A 21,079-nucleotide genomic window follows, 5' to 3' on the forward strand; every position below is an offset into this window, starting at 1 on the left:
GTAAAACTATAAGGGGTAGGAATGTGGTTCTTGGTGCGATTAAAAGCTAAGATTCTAAGCTTTCAGATGAAAGTTACTGCAAGTCTCTAAGACAAACGGTCGCGGAGATATGAGCGATTTAGTGAAGGTCGTTTTTGGTTTTGCAAATTTTAAACGCAACACTTTTTCAGCTTTAAAAATGATGGCAGAATAACACAATTGCTAAGCTGCAGTTCTACTTAGATTAAACTAGATTGAATTATATTATTTTAACTAGGAGATTGGTTCTGCACAGTTTTCTAGGTACTCACACTATATTCTTGAGTGAAATGGGCCTCGCCATGGATCTGGTCAGGTTTTAGACGGGACTCTGGTCTCTGCACTTCACAGTGATCTGGGTCTGCTCTCTCTCTGGATTCTGAAGATTGATGGATTTAAAGTCTGGATCTTTCTGCACAGCTTTCTCTGGAGATTGATGGAGGTAAAGTATGGATTTTCCCGGCAGAGCGTCCCGCAGCAAATGGATTTGAAGGTCCCTATCTGTCCTGTCTCTCTGCTTTTATGTGTTTTGAAATGGGTGTGTGTGAGCATCACTAGACCCTACCCCTCTCCACTTGCCATGGGTCAAATTTCCATTTCTCACTTGATTGGGGAAGGAACTGTGAGTCAGAGCGATGTCATTTTATGGCTTGCAGAGAGTCCACTCCTCCTGTCAACTTACACACAAATCTAGATTTGAACCAAATACATATTTGCAGAGGTACATATTGTTTTAAAATTACACGCACCCCTCGCATATCACAGGAGGTATCTCGTGTTCAAACTCTGCTCTTCCTGGGAGCTTGCATTCAGAAATGGCAATATTTTGCACTTTTTAACTGGTTTGCAATACCGTACATTACCCCAAATTTACACACATGTGCGCAAGGAGTATGGACATTAATTGATGAAGTGTCAGATTTTTCACATGCACACATTTTGAGTAATATCCTCTTTTCCGCTAAAACCCCCCTGAACATGCCACCGGTTCGAAAAACCTCTTAAAATGTGGGCAGAAAAATCACAAGAATTATGGTGTCATTTATAAAATTTTCACATGTCCGTACTATGAGTTATTCATCTTTTTCTAAAACCATATTCTGGCTATAGAGGTGTGTCTTTTCATGTCACATGGTACAGAAACCAGTCTTTCCAGTTTCTGGCAAGCTCAGAGACCCTGCCCCTCCCAGCTTCTGCCAAGAGGAAGCTCCATTTACGACTCCCGCCAATAAACCATCTACCTGGGTGAAGGGGGTTGCATTGTTCAGAGCTCCTGTGTTCTGTGGTGCTCCCCCTAATTCAATTATCAGAGAGATGGCATATCCTTAGTGTGGCCAGCAAAAGGCAGATAGGCCTGGGAACACAGTTGTGACTCAAGTTTCACTCCTGATGGGGGTGGTTGCCAGGCAGAATTCAGTTCCTTAAGCCAGGTTTCAGATAAAATGTCACTTTTTGTTTCCCAGTTTAAGTCAAAACAATTTTTTTACATATGCAGCTAGAATGCTGATTCTAAGTTCAAAACTATGACATTTAACAATTGCAACCTATGTGACACTCAAAAGTAGGTCACTCAGTCAATTTAAACACTTAGATTTTTTTAGTGTCTTTTAGTCCAAATTTACTTCAATTGCTGAAATCCCCAGCTCAGCCAGTCTTGTTATAAACCTTCAAGTCACTTCAGAATATAACTTTACATTGGATCCACCTCTCAGTAAGTCTTTCTTTGGCCTGTTTTGGGTTCATTTATTCAGTTTTCTACAAAAAAGTAAAATCTGTTGGTTTTAAAACGCCGGCTTTTGGATAGTGGTGAGTACTGGTACTGCACCCCTTTTTGGGATTTAAGAAAATGAATTCTCCACAGTTATGGGTTTGCTTTTGGCAATCAGCATTGCCATTCCCAATGGTTTCAGACTACTGTGTGGGTAGTCCAATGGTGGTTTTAGGCAGTGTCCTTCTGTGCCCATAACATCGGCAAAAATGAGTGGCAGCCTATTCTTCATGCATGTCCCTGTGCATTTTCTGGGAAGCTCTGGCCATCATGATGTTTTCCATGTCAGTACTGCACAGTTTTGAGGTATGGCTCGGATGCATGGGTAAATACATCCCACAAGAGGTTCGTCTGTCATTATAACAAAGTCTTGAGCTGCTCTAGTGACTAGGTCTGTGTAAAGAGTCCTCCGTAGGGGATGACAAAACATGCTTGGCGCCTCCTCATCTGGCGAGGCCATTATTAAATCACCAGGGTCACAGTCTTGTGGGCCTACATGCGAGCGTGCCCTCTGTGTATTCGTGGAACTCCGGTGTTTAAATGTGTCCTCTTGGGAGCAAGTCTGGCTCTGAATCGTCCCCTTTTTTGCAGTGAGTAGATGTCCTTTTTCTGGCCTGGTCATGCCTTTCCGTTAAGGAAACGATTCTATCCATAGGGCCAATCTCGGCCATGGATCATCCTTTCCGACATTGCGAGGTATCCCGCAGCGTCTTGATAAACAGTATTTGACTTTCGACTGAAAAGGTCTATGCTGGGGCTTCTTCTCCTCCTCATCATCATCATCCTCCTAGTCTTCCACAGAGATGTCTGCTAACACCTTGGTCTGTATTTTGTCGGAAATGGTACCAGACTCCAGTGTAACCCTCTTTTTGTGTAGTGGAGGGTGTTACTTTGAGGACGCTCTTTTCCTTGTGCGCATTATTTGCCTTCTCTGTCGGGGCCTACTGAGCGTGACTTTTGGGGCAGGTCGCTGCCTTTCGGTGTGGCGGAGGACCTCTCGGCACTCTTCTCAACTCCCGTCACGTTTGTGCTTGGATTTGTGTTTTGTAGCCTCTCGATAGGCAGGGGACCGCTCCATAATTCATTTCGACAAGCAGTCGGTGCTGGGGACCGGATGCAGGGCTTTTCCTTCTGGCACCTGTGTGGCTGTTAATGACTAACCCCGAACCCTGTATTTGAACCCTCGACCTCCGCACATTTAGTTATCAGCCTGTGCCGAGTCCATTGCGTTTGATGCCCAACGTTTCTTCCTAGCCCCCAGGCGTTTTCAGCTTGAATTTCTGGCACACCCCCCGCAGGGATCTTCAGCGTGTTCTCAAGTAAGCAATTATTACAAACCTTATGTGTATCCTGCCAGGGGAATTTAGAAGTGCACTACGGGCAGAACTTGTAGTGCATTTTCTAGAACGCTATTGGAGGTGTCCACGCGGCCTCAGTATGCACGCTCCATTGGAAAATGTATATATGGATATGTAACCAGCTATCTATATACAAAGCCTCCCCCTGCTCTTGCTCGGTCTCGAATTTACCGATTTCGTGTCAAAAATGCCTCCACGTCTCGAAGTTGCTGCCAAGCGAGGGCACGAAAAAAAAAAAAAAAAAAAAAACAAAACACAACACTGGAGGACGTCGTGGACACATGAAGGATTGTGGGCTCCTGTACACGTAGGATAGGAATGGCGTTACAGGAAGTTCTTCGAATAAAGTGTAATACTCCAAGCCAAACACTAGATGGCGCACTATATATAGCTTGTGAATTTTAGCATATTCACAAGCTCCAGGAAAACTTTTCCCCTGCAGGATGGCGTCCCATCCTAAAGCATCCTTAGTGAGGTCGAAAGCCCACTTGATAAGCAGGCAATTAAAAGACAGAAAGAGGTCAGGTAGCCGTACTCATTAGCAGTTGCAAAACGGATGTACTTGAATTAGGATCTGTTAAGGAAGGAGGTCTTTCGCCAGCCAATACTCATGCACGCTTTGGATCTCCTGCCTCTCACCCCCACCGTGTGAGCTTGCAGTGTATGTTAAGAGGAAAGGGGTCCCTGCTTTGAGGGTTTACGGAGGTGGCGGAGTGTTAATCAGAAAGCCCTTAACGACAGAAGCCCGATTTACATCGAAGACCATTCATTCGGATTACTTTGCCAGTTCATGGCCAATATACGAATCAATGAAAAGACAACTACAGAGACTAGTCAACTACCCAAGTAACGTTGGTCGTTTTGAACCTATGCTATTCTTGTAGAAATACAAGTCTTATTTCCAGTCACTCTACCTTTATTATATACAGAGGTAAAACAATAGTAGCAAGCTACTAGCCAGCCATAATAAGTCACTTGCCACCCCAATTCTACACATACCCAGAGAACACCATTTCTTACTTGCCAAACGTCTGCACATTTTAAGCCCCGTTTTAGGACTTGGAATAAATTAGGGGGTGGTCTGTGAGAGCAGTTCAAGAAACACTTGGTGCAGAGAGGCTGCCCTTAGAGTCAAGTTACTGGGAAACGGGACTAAAGTGTAAAGGGCACTTGCATGGAAGGTTTGGGCGATCTATCGTTTTAGGGTTCAAATAGCCAGACAAATTAGATGCCCAACATAAATGGAGCAAAACTGTGGTTCCTGATAGAGCCACCACACCCCAACACGCGGACAGACATCTTGAAGAGGTAATATGCAGCCATGCAGGTGGGCAGCTTCCATCTAGCCTCCCCGATTAAATAAGCCCATGAAGATGGAAGGAGTAGTCCTGTGATGGAGCTAAACCGTAGGTCTGAATGGAATGAAATTCATTGTACAAAGATGGCCAGCCTGGCTTCACCGTTTCCAGGGTAATGCACATAGCACCCTCACTCAAAACGTCCTGCTTCTGCTGAATCTCAGAAGACGTCTAACCAATGCTCTGAAGGCAAAGTAATGAGAACATTCTGAAGCAAGGTCAGCTATTTCTCCACTCCTTATTCCACAGGCAAATGAAGACTTCCTGCCCAAGGCGTGAAGCCTCACTTCAGTGGCAGTCAGAAAGAAGTCCTTCAATTACACCTTGGCAATACCACCAGCGCTGAACCTCACTGGGTAAGAGCCCCAGGTCCCTTTCCCATTTAGATAGGAAAAGGATGCGCCTGCAGAGCACATACCCAGAAGCCCAGTTCACATAAGGTTGCAAACCAAAGCATGCTGTGATTGCACCAGACTTCCGGGTACGCGCTCAGCAGAGCGCAGAAGGAACCTGGAAAGGAGCCCATGGCAGGTAAGTGGGGCAGGGGGTAAGCGCAGTGTTTGCCACGTAGCGGTCAGGATCTCGGGACACCCTCGCCCCTGACAAGGAAGGGGACAAGGCTGTGCACAAAATGTCACAACCACGGGATTGTGATCTTTTGTGCTGCAATCGGGGGTGCAACCTTTTGCGCACAGCCTTCAGACACAGAACCAAAAGATGCAGTCTGACATAGGGCTGCACTCATCCCTCGTGGCCCCCTTGCACCAAACCCACATGGATTTAGCATACATGCCATGGCTTGCATTGAAAGGACAGGCCAGCTCCAAAAGAATTCAAATCCAGGGGACTGTGGAGATTTTATTAGTGCAAATGCAGACCACTGCTTTGCCTCCAGATCACAACTGGTGGTCCAGTTTATCCCTGTACCACGAAGAGTGCAAGTCTGATGCCCATAGGAACGCAGAGCTGGATTTGCCAGATTCCGTTATCAAGGACCCTCACAAGCTTTAGAAACACATGCGGCCATCCTAATCTAGAAGCTTTCTTAGCAGCACCAAAAGCGACGTGGGGATACAGCACCTAGAAGCCTTGGTGTCAGCTCTCCAAGAGATCCAACAGCTAGGTAAAATCAGTGTGTAGTCTCTGGGACAACAGTCCCCTTCCAGGATTTACAGTAGACTGAGAAGTGGGCCAGACTTTGCATTGTCCCCTCCCTGGGTTGGCGGCACCTGCAGGACCCGAGGGCCCCACTGTCGCTGGTTTCCACTTTAACCAGCAGCTCAGGTTTAGGACCTGGAAGTGTGTCAAGTGCTCTAAATGGTTGTTGTACCCATCTGATCGATTCTGAGTAACCTGGCTTCGACTTTAGGGTATTTGGATGCAGAGGTAAAGAGTTCAACTAGGAGACGTGAGACTGCAACAGCTATAACAATATATTTTTTTAAAACCCTTATAACTGCTATTTTAATGGGATGAACAGCATTGTGCGGTGTGCAGCCCTAGAAAAACAGAGCAAGGGTGTATGTTGAGTTGTGTCAATGGCCTCCCACCACATTACAGACATCCTCATAATAACCCACTCTCCTGCTTTACCAAAAATGTAAGAACAGGCTGAGCAAAAGATTCACGGCTTGAAGCCTGCATAATAGTGTGTGCTGGAGCTTGTATTAAGTCTGACTCAATGCATGTATTAGTGAGTTTTCACGTACGTAATTGACATCTGCAACTGGAGCTCTGCCCCACTCTCCTGAAGACCTCGGTTTAAGTCCAACCGACTCCAAAAGGCGAAACACATTTTGGTTGGCACCACTGAAAAAAGTACTTGCTGCTTGGCCAGAGGGAAAATAAAAGCAGACTGGCCAAGGAGCTTGTGACAATTTCGTACAAACCTTCAAGACATGATAAAACTCCTATAGAAATGCAGTCGTGATCAGGGACTAAAACCAGACACACTCGAGGCTGGTGACTCATCTAAGACTGCAGTCTCACTCACCTGGGGTCGTCGGACTCGAAGGATCCATGTAGGAGGCACAATGACCGCAGCGTGGACCCCGAGGGAGCATGGGTCTTCTATGTGATGCAGCATAAAGCACGAGACCTTATTATGATACTGTAGGAAAAAGAGATAAGAGCACATAAGAGTAAAAGGAGAAGAATGAATAAGTGAAAGAGCAGAGTAGGACATTGGTTGAGAAGGAGAAAAGGGTTAATAAAGGAGGAGAGCTACAGTAGAAAAGCTTGTGAGAGAAAGACGATGGAGAGAAAGTCAAGTGAGTTGGGGGACAGAAAAAAGTGGTGAGGAAAGAGGGAGAACGTAATGTAGAGAGTGGTGGCAAGCGAGGAGAAGACTAAAGAGGAAATTAAGAATATTTTGGGATGTGGTGAGCAGAAGCAACTTCTGGGGGATGTGGGAAGCTTAAGAGAATGTTGTCTGGGAGTGTGGGGGGAACTGGAATGCAATGCATAAGGGAGGAGAATGCATCAGAAAAACAGGAGCGCTTAGGGGCTGGGGACTGCTTTAAGCTAGAGGTGCTTTGGGCCAGGAGTGTTTGGGTTCATTAGAGGGCTAAGCAATCATGAAGGGCCCCCAATGTGTCGTGTTCCCAGGACTTCATAGGGAGTGGCTATGGTACATTTGGTGGAGTGTTAGAGGTGCTCAGATGCACGGAAGTGTGGGGGCCGAGGGGTTGGGGGTGTGCATGGGAACCATCTAATGCTTTGTGTGCAGCTAATCGAAAAGGTGAAGGATATCTTGCTGATAATGGAGACCTTGACTCACTGGTGCAAAAGGTGATTCAAGAAGGTCCACATCCTGCCACAGCTGGGAAAGTGGTTTAGACACATGTATGAGGGGCGCTACGGGCCTGAAGTCCCTCATCCCCCCCCCGACACTAGTAGCAACCTAGATCCTTGAGAGCCTGCAACCTTCGTCTCTCAAGATGTTTTGGACTGAAACTCCCAAGATCCTTCACCATTGACTTTACTGGCTAAAGCTGGTCAGAGTTGTAGTCCAAAACATCTGGTGATCCAAAGGTTGCAGACTACTGACCAAGAGTGTAAAATAATTCAGTACCAATGTAGAATATCTCAGTAATAACCAAAAATTACAAATTAAACAGTACAAATGCAATAATTTGAATTTTGTAGTTGACTTTCAATGTATAAAGTAAAAAACTATTTTACGTGTCCTATCAAATGCATCAGTTTTAGATTTACTCATTTAGAGGTCCGGGGGAAAAAAAATACACAAGTTCTCCTCCTAGATTAAATGGAGGAAGTAGATACCACTCACTGCCTGCTACCCCCTCTCCCAATACATCCTTACACCCTTCTACACCCTCGTCACAGGGTCTAAACTACACCTGAACACGTTTCCCTGTTTTTAAAATAGTTGTGTTTTTCTGCAATTATTGTTAGCTTGTTTTTTTTTTTTAAACTATCAATTCGTTTACCTCTTAATTCTCAGTGTTTTTAATTTTGTTGGGTGTTGTTTTTACCTGTAACAGATTTATATAAGCTCTTCTCCATCATCGAGTTTTTAAGAGAAGTGCCTCATCATATTTTATCTTTGAGTTTGATGTGAAGTGCCTTAATGATAACAGAAACTGAAGAAAACTACCCAGACCCATACATGCAAAGTAATGGGGCAGTCCCTGGACTCATGTAGTCTTGGCCTATTGAACCACCAGGATTGTATGGGATAAGGTGAGCAGGAGACAGGCTGACACAGGCGCCACCACTCTACTCACCGCAGATTTACACCACGAGCAGCTAATCGCTACAATCTCTTTACTGTGAAAGGCAAACTTCTGCTGGAACCCCTGTGAAAAGAAGATAAGCAAGTGATGCAAGACAATGCCAGTCAGAAGTATTTACAGCAGTTCGAGCATGCTTCGACGACACCTCTTCAGGAGATTCTAAATGGGGGGTATTGGGGAGGCAATGGAACAACAAGAGGGGGCTCAGGAGCAGCAGATAGGACGGGTACCTCAGGAGAAGCCAAGTGCTCAACACTCATGCAGCAAGAAGGGGCAAACATGAAACTGGCTGTAAAGGGGCTTCAAAAATGGAAGGATGCATCTGGAATCCCACATGGGAGGCACACAGATGCACTCTGCCATAAAATATCACGGTTAAAAAAAAATGTGCAAGTTAACTACACAGTAGTTGGCAACATGGCAAGAAAGAAGCAACAAGCAGGTGTTGAACTAAGATTAATTGAATTAGTTAAAAGCCGTGTTGCCAAGTTAACGACTGGGCGAGCTAGTTAGAGAGTAGCAAAGTAATTAACTGAGATGAAAAGTAAACATGCAAGGCAATGACCGGCTGGGTGAGATAGTTCATTAGTGAACAGGCGAGACATTCATTCTAATTAACTATTTTTAAAACCACTGCCACTTCAGAGCCCATGAACACAAACAAAATTTAGAATGGCCATCAAACCAGGGTCACAAACGAGGATTCTTGAGCCAGGTACCAGGCTGAAACTGGGGTGTCAGATAAGTGCCTTTATTGACGTGTAGAATACACACACCCACGGCTCCATACATGGCAGGCATACTTGGGAAGATAGAAGACATTCCCCTCCCCCAACCTCCCCTTTACGGAGTGAAAAGAGAATAGAAGGAAACTGGAAGACAAAGATGAGAGGAAAGTGGTGAATACCCACATGGAGTATAATCATCAATCGGAGAAACAGATGGCGATATTAACTTCCTTGGCCAGCAAGAAAGGAACTCGCAAGGTGTACAGACTGCGAGGGATCTACACTTCGGGGCAACAGGAATACAGCACGACGAAGTGTCACATAAGAAGCGGAGGAGGGCCAAAGTGTGACACAAATCAACTTCTGGGGCACCAGTGGTCCAGGGATGAATATACCATCAATCAGCTCCACACCTCTAATACACCAGAAGGTATCCAAACAGATTGGAACAACAAGCAAATTAAAAAACCTCCATGTCCAATTTTGGTAACGTGGTCGGAACAGCCACCGCATCTCCGAAAGGTCGTCATCGTTGGCTAGTTGCAACACAGCAAAAAAACAGTTACCCTATGATAAAAGGGACTGTCCAGTCAAGGTTGCATCAAATATATCTACTTTATTGATATCACAACAGTCAGTTCTAGCAACACTACGAAATACAACCCACCCTGTAAAGGAATGCAGAGGACAGTTTCAAATAAGGAAAAAAGATGCACTCTGGGTACCAACAGGCGGGTAGTCGGTATGGTTAATAATCACAACTGTTTATGGTTACTTGGCTTCAGCAGAGGGGCAATGGGTATTAATGGGCCTCTAGGTGCCTTTAGACCCCCCTAGTCCTTCCAAGAACCACAATGTACCTTGTGCTGTAGGTGTTCTTGGTGCTCGACAGGGTCTAATCGGCTTCAGGGCACTTTGCAGGCTACTGTGACAGAGTTCAAGACAGGAGTCAACTGCGGGTATCAGGCGGCAAGACGGTTCGATGGACGTTTCAGGGTCAGGAATCGTTGTCTCAGTGCCGATCGGCGGTTCTGAAGCAATGGTCGAGACGTCTCCGATGTCCTTTAGCGACTGCGGCTTAACAACGGTCAGCGTTGCAGTCGGTTGCAGCTCGAGGAACTCTGACTCTATAAAGTCCTTTAAGGCGGACGTCGGTAGATGCTCATCGAGGCACTTCTCCCAGCTTCCTTAATGGGCTTGTGCTGTCCTTTAAGGCAGATGGCCCAACGCTGAGGAGTGTGTTACAGTTGCAGGCAGCTGGATTTTCCTTGGTTGTAGGTTCAGAGAGCTTATGGCACTTATTATCCAAGAAGCTTGCTGCAGAGCCTAGCAGGGCATGGTGTGTGCTGGCTGGTTACCAGTTCTGGAGTGGCTGGAGAGTCCTCTGGGTTCTTTATCTCTGTTCCCTGGGAGATGTTTAGGGGAAGGATCTTCCTTCCCTCTTTGGAAATCTAAGTCTTCCTTCACTGGTGGAATGTGCAAGGCAGACTATACCTTCACCCAGGGTCTAAGGTTGCATTCTTCTATCTGCTTGTAAAGTCTTCAGATTTGCCAAAAGAGGGTTCAGCCCTCTTTTAAAGCCAAATGGGCCACAGTGATTGGTGTAGGCGAAGCCTACCATAATGAACCAATCCTGGGGTCCCTACCAACAATCTCCTGTATGCACAAGGTCATAACCACAGTGCTTTGTAACAGGAAAGGTAAAGGGGTGAAAACATGTGATGGATACTAAGTTCCACCCATCTTCCAGTCTGTTGTTGATCAAAGTGTCTCTCTGGTTGATGGATCTCTGTGGTTCCCGATTAAAGCGGCAGGTCTCCCTTGAAGCTGCCGCGAGACCAGTCTATGGCTCCCGCAAACCACATTCTCGTACTTTATGAATGGGGCCTAGTGTAAACACACAGTCCCATACAGGACAGCTCACTGTCATGGACACGGAGGGTGGTAGCTGGCTTGAGGTTGACAGGAAGCCCAACAATCTTTCATATGCAACTGTCTCCTTTGATAATCTCTGTGGGCCTGTTTGAAGTACCCTCTAATTGGTATGTTAATCAATGCCACGAGCTGCAGGGCCCAACAAAAGAGCAGGGCAGATCCATGAAGTCTTTGTTAGTTAATCAGGCTGGCCATGGCAGGGGGAAGCTTGGTCCTCCCCCCTTCCTGGAGATGGCAGTGTACTCCTGGCCATCACATTCCAACTAAATAGGACAGCGCAGACTGTGCCTGTAAACTGTGGTCACCCAGAGTACAAGGGTCTGTGCGTTTGTCCTGGTGGGAGCATAGGAAAATGTGTGGATTAGCCCCACACATATTCCTGAGGTTGGTCCAACAACATTCCATTTAATTAAACATTTCAAAAAGCCCAGGCGAGCGCAGGTCCACCATGCAGATGGCTGAATTCGTCACACACCAGGTAGGGAGGACAGGTATGAGGAAAGGGCCAGCATGGTCCACACAGTCATGATTAAGTTCATGCATGGAGGGATGCTAAGTGGTGTTGTTGTGGTGGGAGGGGTGGTTGTCCGAGAACCCATTTGTCTTATAGCGAAAATTATTGCATTTCACAAATATTAGCAATGTTAAGACACTACTGTTGGAAATGCTAATGTCCAAAGTTAACTATAGCAGGTGATAAAAGATGTTAGAATATTATAAGTGTAGTATCACAGGATTTCTACAATAAATTAAATGCTGAAGTAGTACCTGTGGTAAGATGTTGAGTGGACATTGGAAGGTCCCCCCTCTCAATGAAGTAGGCGAATGGCGCATGATGTGGGGGAGTTTAGCGAGTACAAGAGACCTGTTGGTGTAGGAACACCGACACCGAGGTAATCGACATTTGAAACAGTGTAGTTTAAGAAAATGTGGCAGGCGGAAAATGGGCGAGATTGGGAAGCGGGTAGGAATCCGCAACCCTGTTGGTCAAGGGTGCTTTTCACACCGATGTACTGGGGGACCCAGAATGTGTGGGAGGATTCATAAAGGAAGCATGAATGCACGTGGCAGTTCATTGTATGTTACATGAACTTATGCATGAATAAGAAGATGCACATGTCCGCAATGCTAGCCTTTTTGGGTATGTAGCAGCATGCATGCATGCATCTGAAAGAATGGTGAGCGAGTGAAAGTGCAAGGCTGCCAGCTGTGTGCCAAGATGCTTGGAGAGAAGAGTCCACTGCACAGAAGTAGCGCAAGGATGTGGTTTGCTTGAAACCAGCGAGCGCTTCCTTCCACTGAAACAGAAAGTGCAGCATGAGTACATGAAGGCTCAACTGATATTTGGCGAAATGGCAACAGGTCTATTTTGCACTGGCGGGGAGGGGCGGGGATAGAAGGGGGACAGCCCCTCTGAGAAAGTATTCGCAACACTTAACGGCCAGCTTCACCATGGTCAGTATTTCCCCCTCCACTCTTGCACCTTTTCCACCAACAAACAAGGGAGGTCAGCAAGTCACTCTACAAGGGGACAATCACAAAGGGGACCATGCCTTCGAGTTCCACTGACTCTTGTGCCACACTCAGCAAAGGTGCAGAGCAGCCCTCAGCAAATGGGGGCCACCCCAAAGATGCCCCAGTCAAGGACAAAAATAAAATGGCGACCTTTCAGATCCTGTTCAATTTGGTCACACAGATGAGGGCGCTCCCGCTTTGTCTCACCCCGCAGAGAGTCCTTCCTACGTGACCACAAGACACAAGTGACCTGGCACGTCTCTAGCTCCTTTCATAGTGCTTCATAGAGTCCCTCACTTCATAGCGCAATGGGACTTCACACACCTCTCCTTCCTGGAAGAACTCCCTCCCCAGCATAAACCTCTGTGCTGGCATGGTTCATAAGGATCGAGGTCCCTTCCTCTACTACAGACGTTTGTGGAAGGCCCCTATGAACTGGAGCACAAACGGCACTACATGTCTCTAGGTTGTCAGAATCTGATTTTAAGCATTGGAGATGCCTAGGGCAGAAACCAATAAATACACTCACATACCTAAGGACCAAGGCCGTCATAAGTATGGCGTTCCATACTACAGCAATGTCGGTAGGGGCCACGGATTCCCCGACAGGCCTGACCGGCCATGTTTTCAGGCCCCTACCAGCATGGCGATCACTGAACGTTGCCAGCGCTTCAATGAACCCATTTCCATGGAGTCCTATAGAACTCCATGGAAATGGGGATTAACCATTACAACCGCCGCTTGTGATACACGGTGGCACTGAGATATCAGGCGCATTGGGGTTGAAAGACCGAGTTACACATTTTCAAGAGAGAAAATACAAAAGATTATTTTTTCGAAATAACCTTCGGTCTTTTCTCCCCTGAACATTTCTGACTTGGGCCACACCCCGATCAACACACCCTCGTTCCCCTACTTACCTTGCTTCTGACTCGCTGGTCCCTGCAACGCCTGTTCCCTTTCACTTCCATGATCGGGAACCGGCACCGCAGGTTCCTTTATTTTGGGGGGGTGTCGTGGGGGGGCAGGGGGGCACAGGACAGCTGCAGGGGCCACCCCTGCAACCCCCAGCGCAGAATGTGATTTGGACGAACTTTTCGGCCGTTCGGAATTTTCGAACGGGCGAAATTCGGCCAAATAACGCATTCAGGCAATTTTCATCTGTCTTTTTGGATGATTCAATATCAGGCTGCAGAAGTGGTGTTACAGGGTTGCTGGTAACCCGCCGCCTACCGGCGAGTTTTACCGGCAACCCCATAATGAGCACCTAAGACAAGTATATCTGTTGGAAAAGACAGGCCGCATGCTTTATTATACATAACAAAATTACAAAATAAATTGCACAAGTGCTTTTCGGCACCCCGAGGTCAGGTGGGGAGGAAGCCCTGTTTTAACTCAGACAGTAAAACTTTATTCGACCAAGGTCTCCTTAGCAATCAGTAAACGGGACCACGAGAACTTGAACATAATTCTGTGTTTTCCTTCAGGGACTCTCCGGGTGCCCTCACAGCAACTGAATGTGAAAAACACCCAAACACACCTGTTGCCATTTCCTTACCTTTGCTGCTCACTTTCGCTAGCCTCATATGCCTCTGCTGAAAGCATGGACACTACCAAGTGCATTTTTTATGTAGGGTGGTTTGCTCATAACAATCATTTGTGAAATGTATTCTGCGCATATCGGATTTTAACCTTTAGGTCAGGCCTCCATACACCGATTACTTATTCTGCACTTTCTATTTCAATGGAGGGAAGTACACACTGGTTTCAGGCAAACCACATCCTTGTGCCAATTAGGTATGTTGAACGCTTCACAAAGGTCCATCTTCACTTCAAGCATCCCACCTATGGCAACGGAAGCCTTGCACATCGCTCATAATTCTAACATACAACTGCTTCATGAACCCTGCATTGTCGACTCGTGCATATATTATTTATGCTTGCATACGTGCAAGCAATACATCATGCTCGGAATACTTCCTGGTAATCTGCATTACTCCTACTCTTCTTCGTCCCAGTACTTTGAGTACAGTCCGTGCTCAAAGGAACTCTTTTCAAGCTGACCTCATGTGGCCCTGCGCTTTCCTCCACTCCCCCACCCTCCCCTGAATGGACTCCAAGAATGGAGAGTAGAGACCGCCAACATCTTCTCAGCCCCCTCATGGAGATTTTGCAAAAATGTCAGGTAGACCACAGTCCACCACCAGAACACCCCTCAGGGAACACCAAACCAGAAAATTAACCCAATGACGGTTGTAAAACCCAAGCGTAGAAAGACTGATGCGCCCTCTGGACTGTCCCAGGCACAGCGGGCAAAAGGCCCAACGCCTACAGTTCCTGCATCTCAATTTGCAGACCCCCCCCAATGGATGAAAGAGTGAGGCGAAGGGGGGGGGGGGAGGTGCAACCCTGTGAGGGATTCGACCATCCGCACAGGAAGACTGCGCTCGCCTAGGCTTTTTTTGTGTTGGTTTAAAATAATGAATGATGGGAGATCAACCTCTGAAAATATGTGGGGCCATTCCCGCACATATTTTCGACACTCACCACACAGCAGAAAAATAGTCATGTACTTTGGGAGGGTACATCTTACCAGCGCCGCCCTCCCCGGTCATGTGTAGCTGACACCTGACGGCTGCGGGTACATCAAAAGCCTTTGGCTGTGGGCAGCCTGAATGGAATTTCAAGGCCCCATGGATTTGCAACTCCATTGTCAAACCTTGCTGGTGGCAGCGAATACTGAAGAATGTTAATTAGCAGACCTCAGGGATGCAGGAAGTGACAATGGAGACCAGACGCTAACCTCTCTTTGTAAAGCAATGTGTCAACTTGGTACCAACACCCCGCCTTGGTATGAAAGGGCAGTGAATGTCCTGTCTGCAACCACTCCTTTCAAAGCAGGGAAGTATGTGAACTGTAGGAGACTACAGTCTTCCTGCAAACCCCTACTTCAAAAGGAGGCTCATGTTGTGATCAAGCCCCGCATAGGGCTCAGTTAATTAGGGAGACACTGATGTACAGCAGACAGGAAGATGGGTGGGACTTAGAAGTATATGTAGTCATCCTTCCCCTGTTGCTAAGTGCTCCGATTCGGACCTGATGCATCACTGGAGATCGTTGGTGGAGACCCAGGATTGGCTCACTTAAGTTGGGCTTGGCCTACACCAATCCCTGGGCCCCATTTGGCTTCAAGAGAGGGCTGAGCCCCTCACTGATCAGATCATCTTAAGACTTAGCACGGAGTAAGAAGAACGCTTCATTTGAACCCGAGCCGAAGGTACATTCTACCTTACATCTTGAGCCAGTGAAGGAAGGCCAGGAATTCCAAGAGAGAAGCAAGATCCCTTCCCTAAACATCTCCCAGGGAACAGAGGGAGATACCGGACTCAGAGGAACCATCCAGCAGCTCCAGAACCGGTACCCAGACAGCGTGCCCAGCTAGGTTCTGCCAGCAAGCTTCCTAGGTGGGAAGTGCCGGAGAGTGTCTGGACAAAGGACATGGCCATTGCCTCCAATCCCTCTCCTGAGCTTTGACCCGTCCGCATTGAACGGACACGAGCCCTGTGAAGCAGCAAGGAGGAGTGCCACACAAGCATCCAGCGTCCATCTTGAGACAGTCGAGGCCTCAAACCGCATCTAGCTGCACAGCCGACAGTTTGTCACACCATAGTCATCAGAGCTGCCGCGCCCAGCATTCCAAATCGCCAACTAGCACAGAGACAACGATTCTTGGCCCCCGAGCCGCTACGCTGAACAGCCTGCAGATGTCAGTCCAGCCTTATTTGCCAAAATGCCAGCCACCTGGTACCCGCAGCTGCCTCCCACCACTAACTGTCTCACGGGCTGCGGAGCACCCTGGAACCACCTCAACGCTGTCGAGCACCAAGAACTTCTTCAGCACCACGGTCATTATGGTTCTGCCCCCCTGGTCTTTCTCTGAAGCCCCCTAGAGACAGTTATGACCCTTTGGTGTTGAAACCAAATAACCTTGAACAGTAAGACTGATTGGAGACTGACGGGAGGGTATTTGGTAAAGCAGAGTGCATACCTTCCCTTTGTGAAACAGTCTTCTGTGTTCCTTTACAGTGTGGGTTGTAATTGTAGTGAGCTAGAACTGTTTGGTTGTAGTGATAAAGTAGATATTTTTTATACAACCCTGACTGGACAGTCCCTTTTATCATTGGGTAATAATTGCATTTTCTCTGTGTTGTAACTAACCAACGATCCACAACCTTGCGGAGATAAGCCTGCCAGCCTGTCGAAGTTAACAAAATTGGACAAGGAGGTCTTATAATTCACTTGTATTCCAATTTGTTCGGATCCCTTCTGGTGTACTAGGAGGTGTGGGGCTGAATGATGGTTTAGAAACCGATATTCATCCCTGGACCACTGGTGCCCTGAAGTTGATTTGTCACACCCCCAAAACGGAGACAGGCAACTGGACAACACCCACGGCGGAGCAGAGCCAACTGTATCTCCAGGGGATTCAGGAACCACCCCCTTCGAGGCCAGTAAGGGACCACCAGGACAAACACCTGCAGAGACCCTGAGCCTGCTGCTGATCTTCTGAATCAGGAGGACTGGAGTAAAAGCATAAGCAAGCTCCAGGAGCCAGGCGAACCAAAGAGCATCAAACCCCCCACACCCCCCGGTCCGCAGTCTAATAGTCCACCCCCCCCCCCCCCGGATATGGAATGCCTGCAAGGAGACCAGTTGAGCCTCAGCCCAGGCCCCAATTGAAAAACGCCAGATCCTCCATGGAGCACGACCCTGTACCCCCCCCCCCCTTTATGGTTGATACAAGCCAGAGGAGCTGCATTGTCAGTCTGAACCAGAACATCCTTCCCCTGGATCGAAAGCCGGAAGACCACCAGAGCCATCTGAACAGCAGCCAACTCTTTCCAATTGGAGGACCGCCTCTCGTCCTGATAAGACAAGTCCATGAGAGTTGCCTCCCCCTCCCTGCCCAGGCCACTAGCAATGGTGGTAAGAATGTTCGGTAAGGCCGCAAACAAGTGCACATCTCTTCGGAGATGGGACCTGAAACCACCAGCGTAGAGACTACCGGAGGGGAGAGGTGACTGGGATTAAAGAGTCATACTGAAGGGCACCAACGCAACAGCAGGTGACACACCAATGGTCTCAAATGCAGCGGTGCAGAGAGGACCACAGAGAAACAGGAAACCATGCAACCATGGAGACACAAAATTTCCCTGGCCATAACCCAGTCCCTGCGCAAGAGATCCTTCAAGAGACAGGAACCGGGAAGCCCTGTCCAGTGGGAGCCGAACCATCCCCTACCAGGTATAATACTGGGCATCGAACTGTAGAGTCAACACTGAGATGGGGGTGCGCCAGGGCTGTGTCCTGGCGCTCCTACTTTTATGTTTATTTTTAAACTGTGCAATTACTGAAATCCTGAAAACTTCTACTGATGCACCTTCATTGGCACAAAACAGGATTCCCGGGGGACTGCACTGCCAGCTGGGATATCTTTGCGGGCTTTTATAATTAAAACAGCCTGACCATCAACAAAAGGCCATGGTCCTCAGACAAATCAGGGGAAAGTAACCTGCTAGAATCAACCTAGTTCTGGGTGAAGTACAAATTGAGCAGGTCAATGCTTGGGCCCAAGAATCAATGAAGGCTGTAGCTGGGGGGAACAGACGCTGGTCCAAGCACTTTCTGGTGGCCTCATCTTCAGAAGAAAGGGAGGATCCAGATGCATCCAAGGAAGAAGAAGAGAGTCACAGGGACAGGCTTTGGCCGTCCAAGCCCTGCTGCATGGCTGGCCAGGAATTCTTTAAACAGCCCCTTAAAGTACACTCTGGAAATCCCAGGAGCGTGGGCAGGCACCTTCCTCCTATTAATCAACCTGGAGGAAGCTATCCAGTAATATTTCCCCCACCCAAATGGACGACATACATATATTCACCGGGAAAAGGCTGTGGCGACATTATTTGTGGTGATATGTAAGGGGAGTGGTGCTATCCCCTGTTCCCCTTTGGGGGAGAAAATGAATACTAGGGTTTGTGGGGGTATCCCCTCAGGTTCCATGTGAATGTTGCTGAAAACCACAGCCTTTTTGCTGCAACTTTTTTGCCAAACAGTCTTTTGCAGGGACATCATCACATGGAACTTGGAAGAGGAGGCCAAATCCTCATTTAGCAGCGTGCTTCCCCATAGTAAAACAGGCAGAGCCACCACCAGAAAACACCACCACAGTGTCCAGACTGCCATTTAAAAGAAAGCCTGGGAAAAGTCTCTGGTGGCGTCCCTGTTGCCTAGCAACCAGCCAGCATCATCAAGGCTACCCGAGCTGAAGTGCAACCGAAACATGCCCCTACCCCAGGCGAAAAGGCACACGCAACACCAAGCAGAAAATCCAGAGCACCACTGTTCCAGGGGACTCAGCATACCTCAGAGGCGCTGACCGGGAGAGGCAGGGCTCCCCAGCATGTGCCCCGCAACCTGGGAAACCTGGGAAACCCTACCAAGGAGACAGGAGCCACAAGACACCAGGAGGCACGGCAGAGAATGCAGCGAAATACAGAAGCCCCACAACCACCACCCCCCAGCACACCTACCATAGTCCCAGGGTGGGGCATGGAACACCCCAGTGTCAAGACGAAATCGGACCACATTCGGAGGCCAACGGGCACACCCCATGTGCCCAAGGACGCCAGATATCATCCGCCGGACCTAAAGGACGGGCCCCCCACCACCCAAACAGCCTCCAAGCACCGCCATGGAGGCGCTGAGCTAAGGCCACCAGCCGTTGCCCCTCACATGCCCCTAACAGAGGGTATTCATCAGTTCCGGCAGGAACAAAAGAACTTCTGTGGGTATGTGGGAGGTTATACCTCCTGGGGAGGGGACAAGAGGTCCGGTTGAAAAAAGGGGTTCCTGTTAGGAGGGAGCATATTCAAAGGTAAGTACTGGGACAAGGCAGAGGGACATGGAGGAAAGGAGCTCACACATTTATGCATGTGAATCTCATGGACCCTGGCACACTTTCCTGGACTGGTCACCCAGTCGATCTGTTCTAAAAGCGCCTTAGTGATCTTAGGTTAACAGGGTCCCATCTCCTGCCACCAACCACATTTGCTTCAATTGCAGAGTTTTGTGGGCCACTCACCTCTTGGTGCTGCTACACCAAGGCATATCTGGCACTAATCAGGCACCAGTTGCCTATCTCATAAAAAAAAAAAAAACTACACGTCTTACCACAGGTAGTACTAAACCATGAATGCATGATCAGTCTTTTTACCACATTCTATGGGCAACCTGCGACATGAACATCAGCATCCATGGAGTCTGAACATTACTAATAGTTGTGAAATGCATGAATTTCTTTATAGGAGGGAATGGGTTGTTCCCCACCACCGACTGTCCCTTAATAATCCATCAATCACTGTGTCAACAACATGGAGCTTGCCCTTTCCTGCAATCCACTTCATCCAGATCTGGTGAGCCTTCCTCTCCATCAAGTGCGACACCTCATTGTGCTGTATTCCGGTTTCCCTGAAGGACGATCACTGTCTTCACTTGTCTTGGGGTTTCCTTCTTCTTGGCCAAGGAAGTGAAATCAACATCTGCTTAGTCTATTTTGGGGGTTCTTCCTTGTGGGTGTTCACATAGGTTGTTCTCCACTTTCCCTTCACCCTGGTCTTCCAGTTTCCTCATATTCGTCACTTTTCACTCTAAAGAGGGTGTGGGGAGTGTGGTATAACCTGCCTTCTTAGTCCTCCCTGTATGGAACATGGTGGGTGTGTGGTCATCCCGGTCGCTACATTGCTCGACTAAGTTAAGCAGTTCCATCTAGCCTCCCTAGGTAACGAGGCCCAGGCCTCTGCTTCTCTTCAACCTACCTCCTGATGTACCTATGTCAAAAAGGCACTTTACCAGACACCGAACGATGATTGCAAGACTTGAGTGTAATTCGGAAGCCAGGGGGTGGGGGACCGCTTAAGCAAAGAGTTACAGTAATCGCTCATGTAATGAGAATTTATCCAGCCATGGGGTGGATAGGGGAGGGGTTTAGCATGCCAGGAGTGGAAGCACTACACCACAGTGCTCTCCAAACAGTTATAGTTGTTCTGACACAGGGCATAAACCAGAGTTAACTATTGCAAGCCTTGTGCCACACTTACCTTCCCACACTGCCGACACTTTCCCTCTTGACGTCTGCGGTGAACCCAGTGATGCCGGACAAAAATCGGCTGCAAAGAAACAAAAAGAATAACAGACAGTTAGAGGCAGCGAGAATTGGGGGAAGAGGGAAGGAGGGGTTAGTAAAGGCGTATAAGGAAGGATAAAGCCACTGGAGAAAGCATGGACTATTAAAACACGCCCATTGTTCACTGAAAGCCAAACAATGTATCCTCAGCCACATGTTAGCGGACATCATGGAACTGAACTTTGAGACCATACAGACGTCGCAACACTCGTTTGTATAACGTTTCTAACTAGTGAATAGAGGAGTCTCAGTTCTTAGCTCAAGACAGGATAGAAGATAAGGTGCAAGGAAACACTCATCTCGACCACCCACAATGCTTCGCATGGGAAGATGCAAACAAAGGACGGCCAACGCTCTAGAAATGTTTAGTCATACGACTGCACTCAACGCTGGTGCCATTCT

At 47.8% G+C, this 21,079-nt stretch overlaps 1 protein-coding gene across 17 annotated transcripts in view; it reads right to left on the reverse strand.

Moving 5' to 3' along the window:
- Window positions 1-21,079, reverse strand: part of DGKZ (diacylglycerol kinase zeta) — a 1,700,725-nt gene that overhangs the window by 819,792 nt on the left and 859,854 nt on the right. For all 17 annotated transcript variants that reach the window (XM_069623235.1, XM_069623234.1, XM_069623231.1 and 14 more), the window contains 3 exons: window positions 20,592-20,660; window positions 8,252-8,323; window positions 6,496-6,612 (listed from right to left, as the gene is read on the reverse strand). In XM_069623235.1, coding sequence (XP_069479336.1) covers window positions 6,496-6,612; window positions 8,252-8,323; window positions 20,592-20,660 — 258 coding nt within the window. The remainder of the gene's footprint in view (window positions 1-6,495; window positions 6,613-8,251; window positions 8,324-20,591; window positions 20,661-21,079) is intronic.

This window comes from Ambystoma mexicanum, chromosome 11 (assembly GCF_040938575.1).
Source record: "Ambystoma mexicanum isolate Mex_15411 chromosome 11, UKY_AmexF1_1, whole genome shotgun sequence".
Lineage (NCBI taxonomy): Eukaryota > Metazoa > Chordata > Amphibia > Caudata > Ambystomatidae > Ambystoma > Ambystoma mexicanum.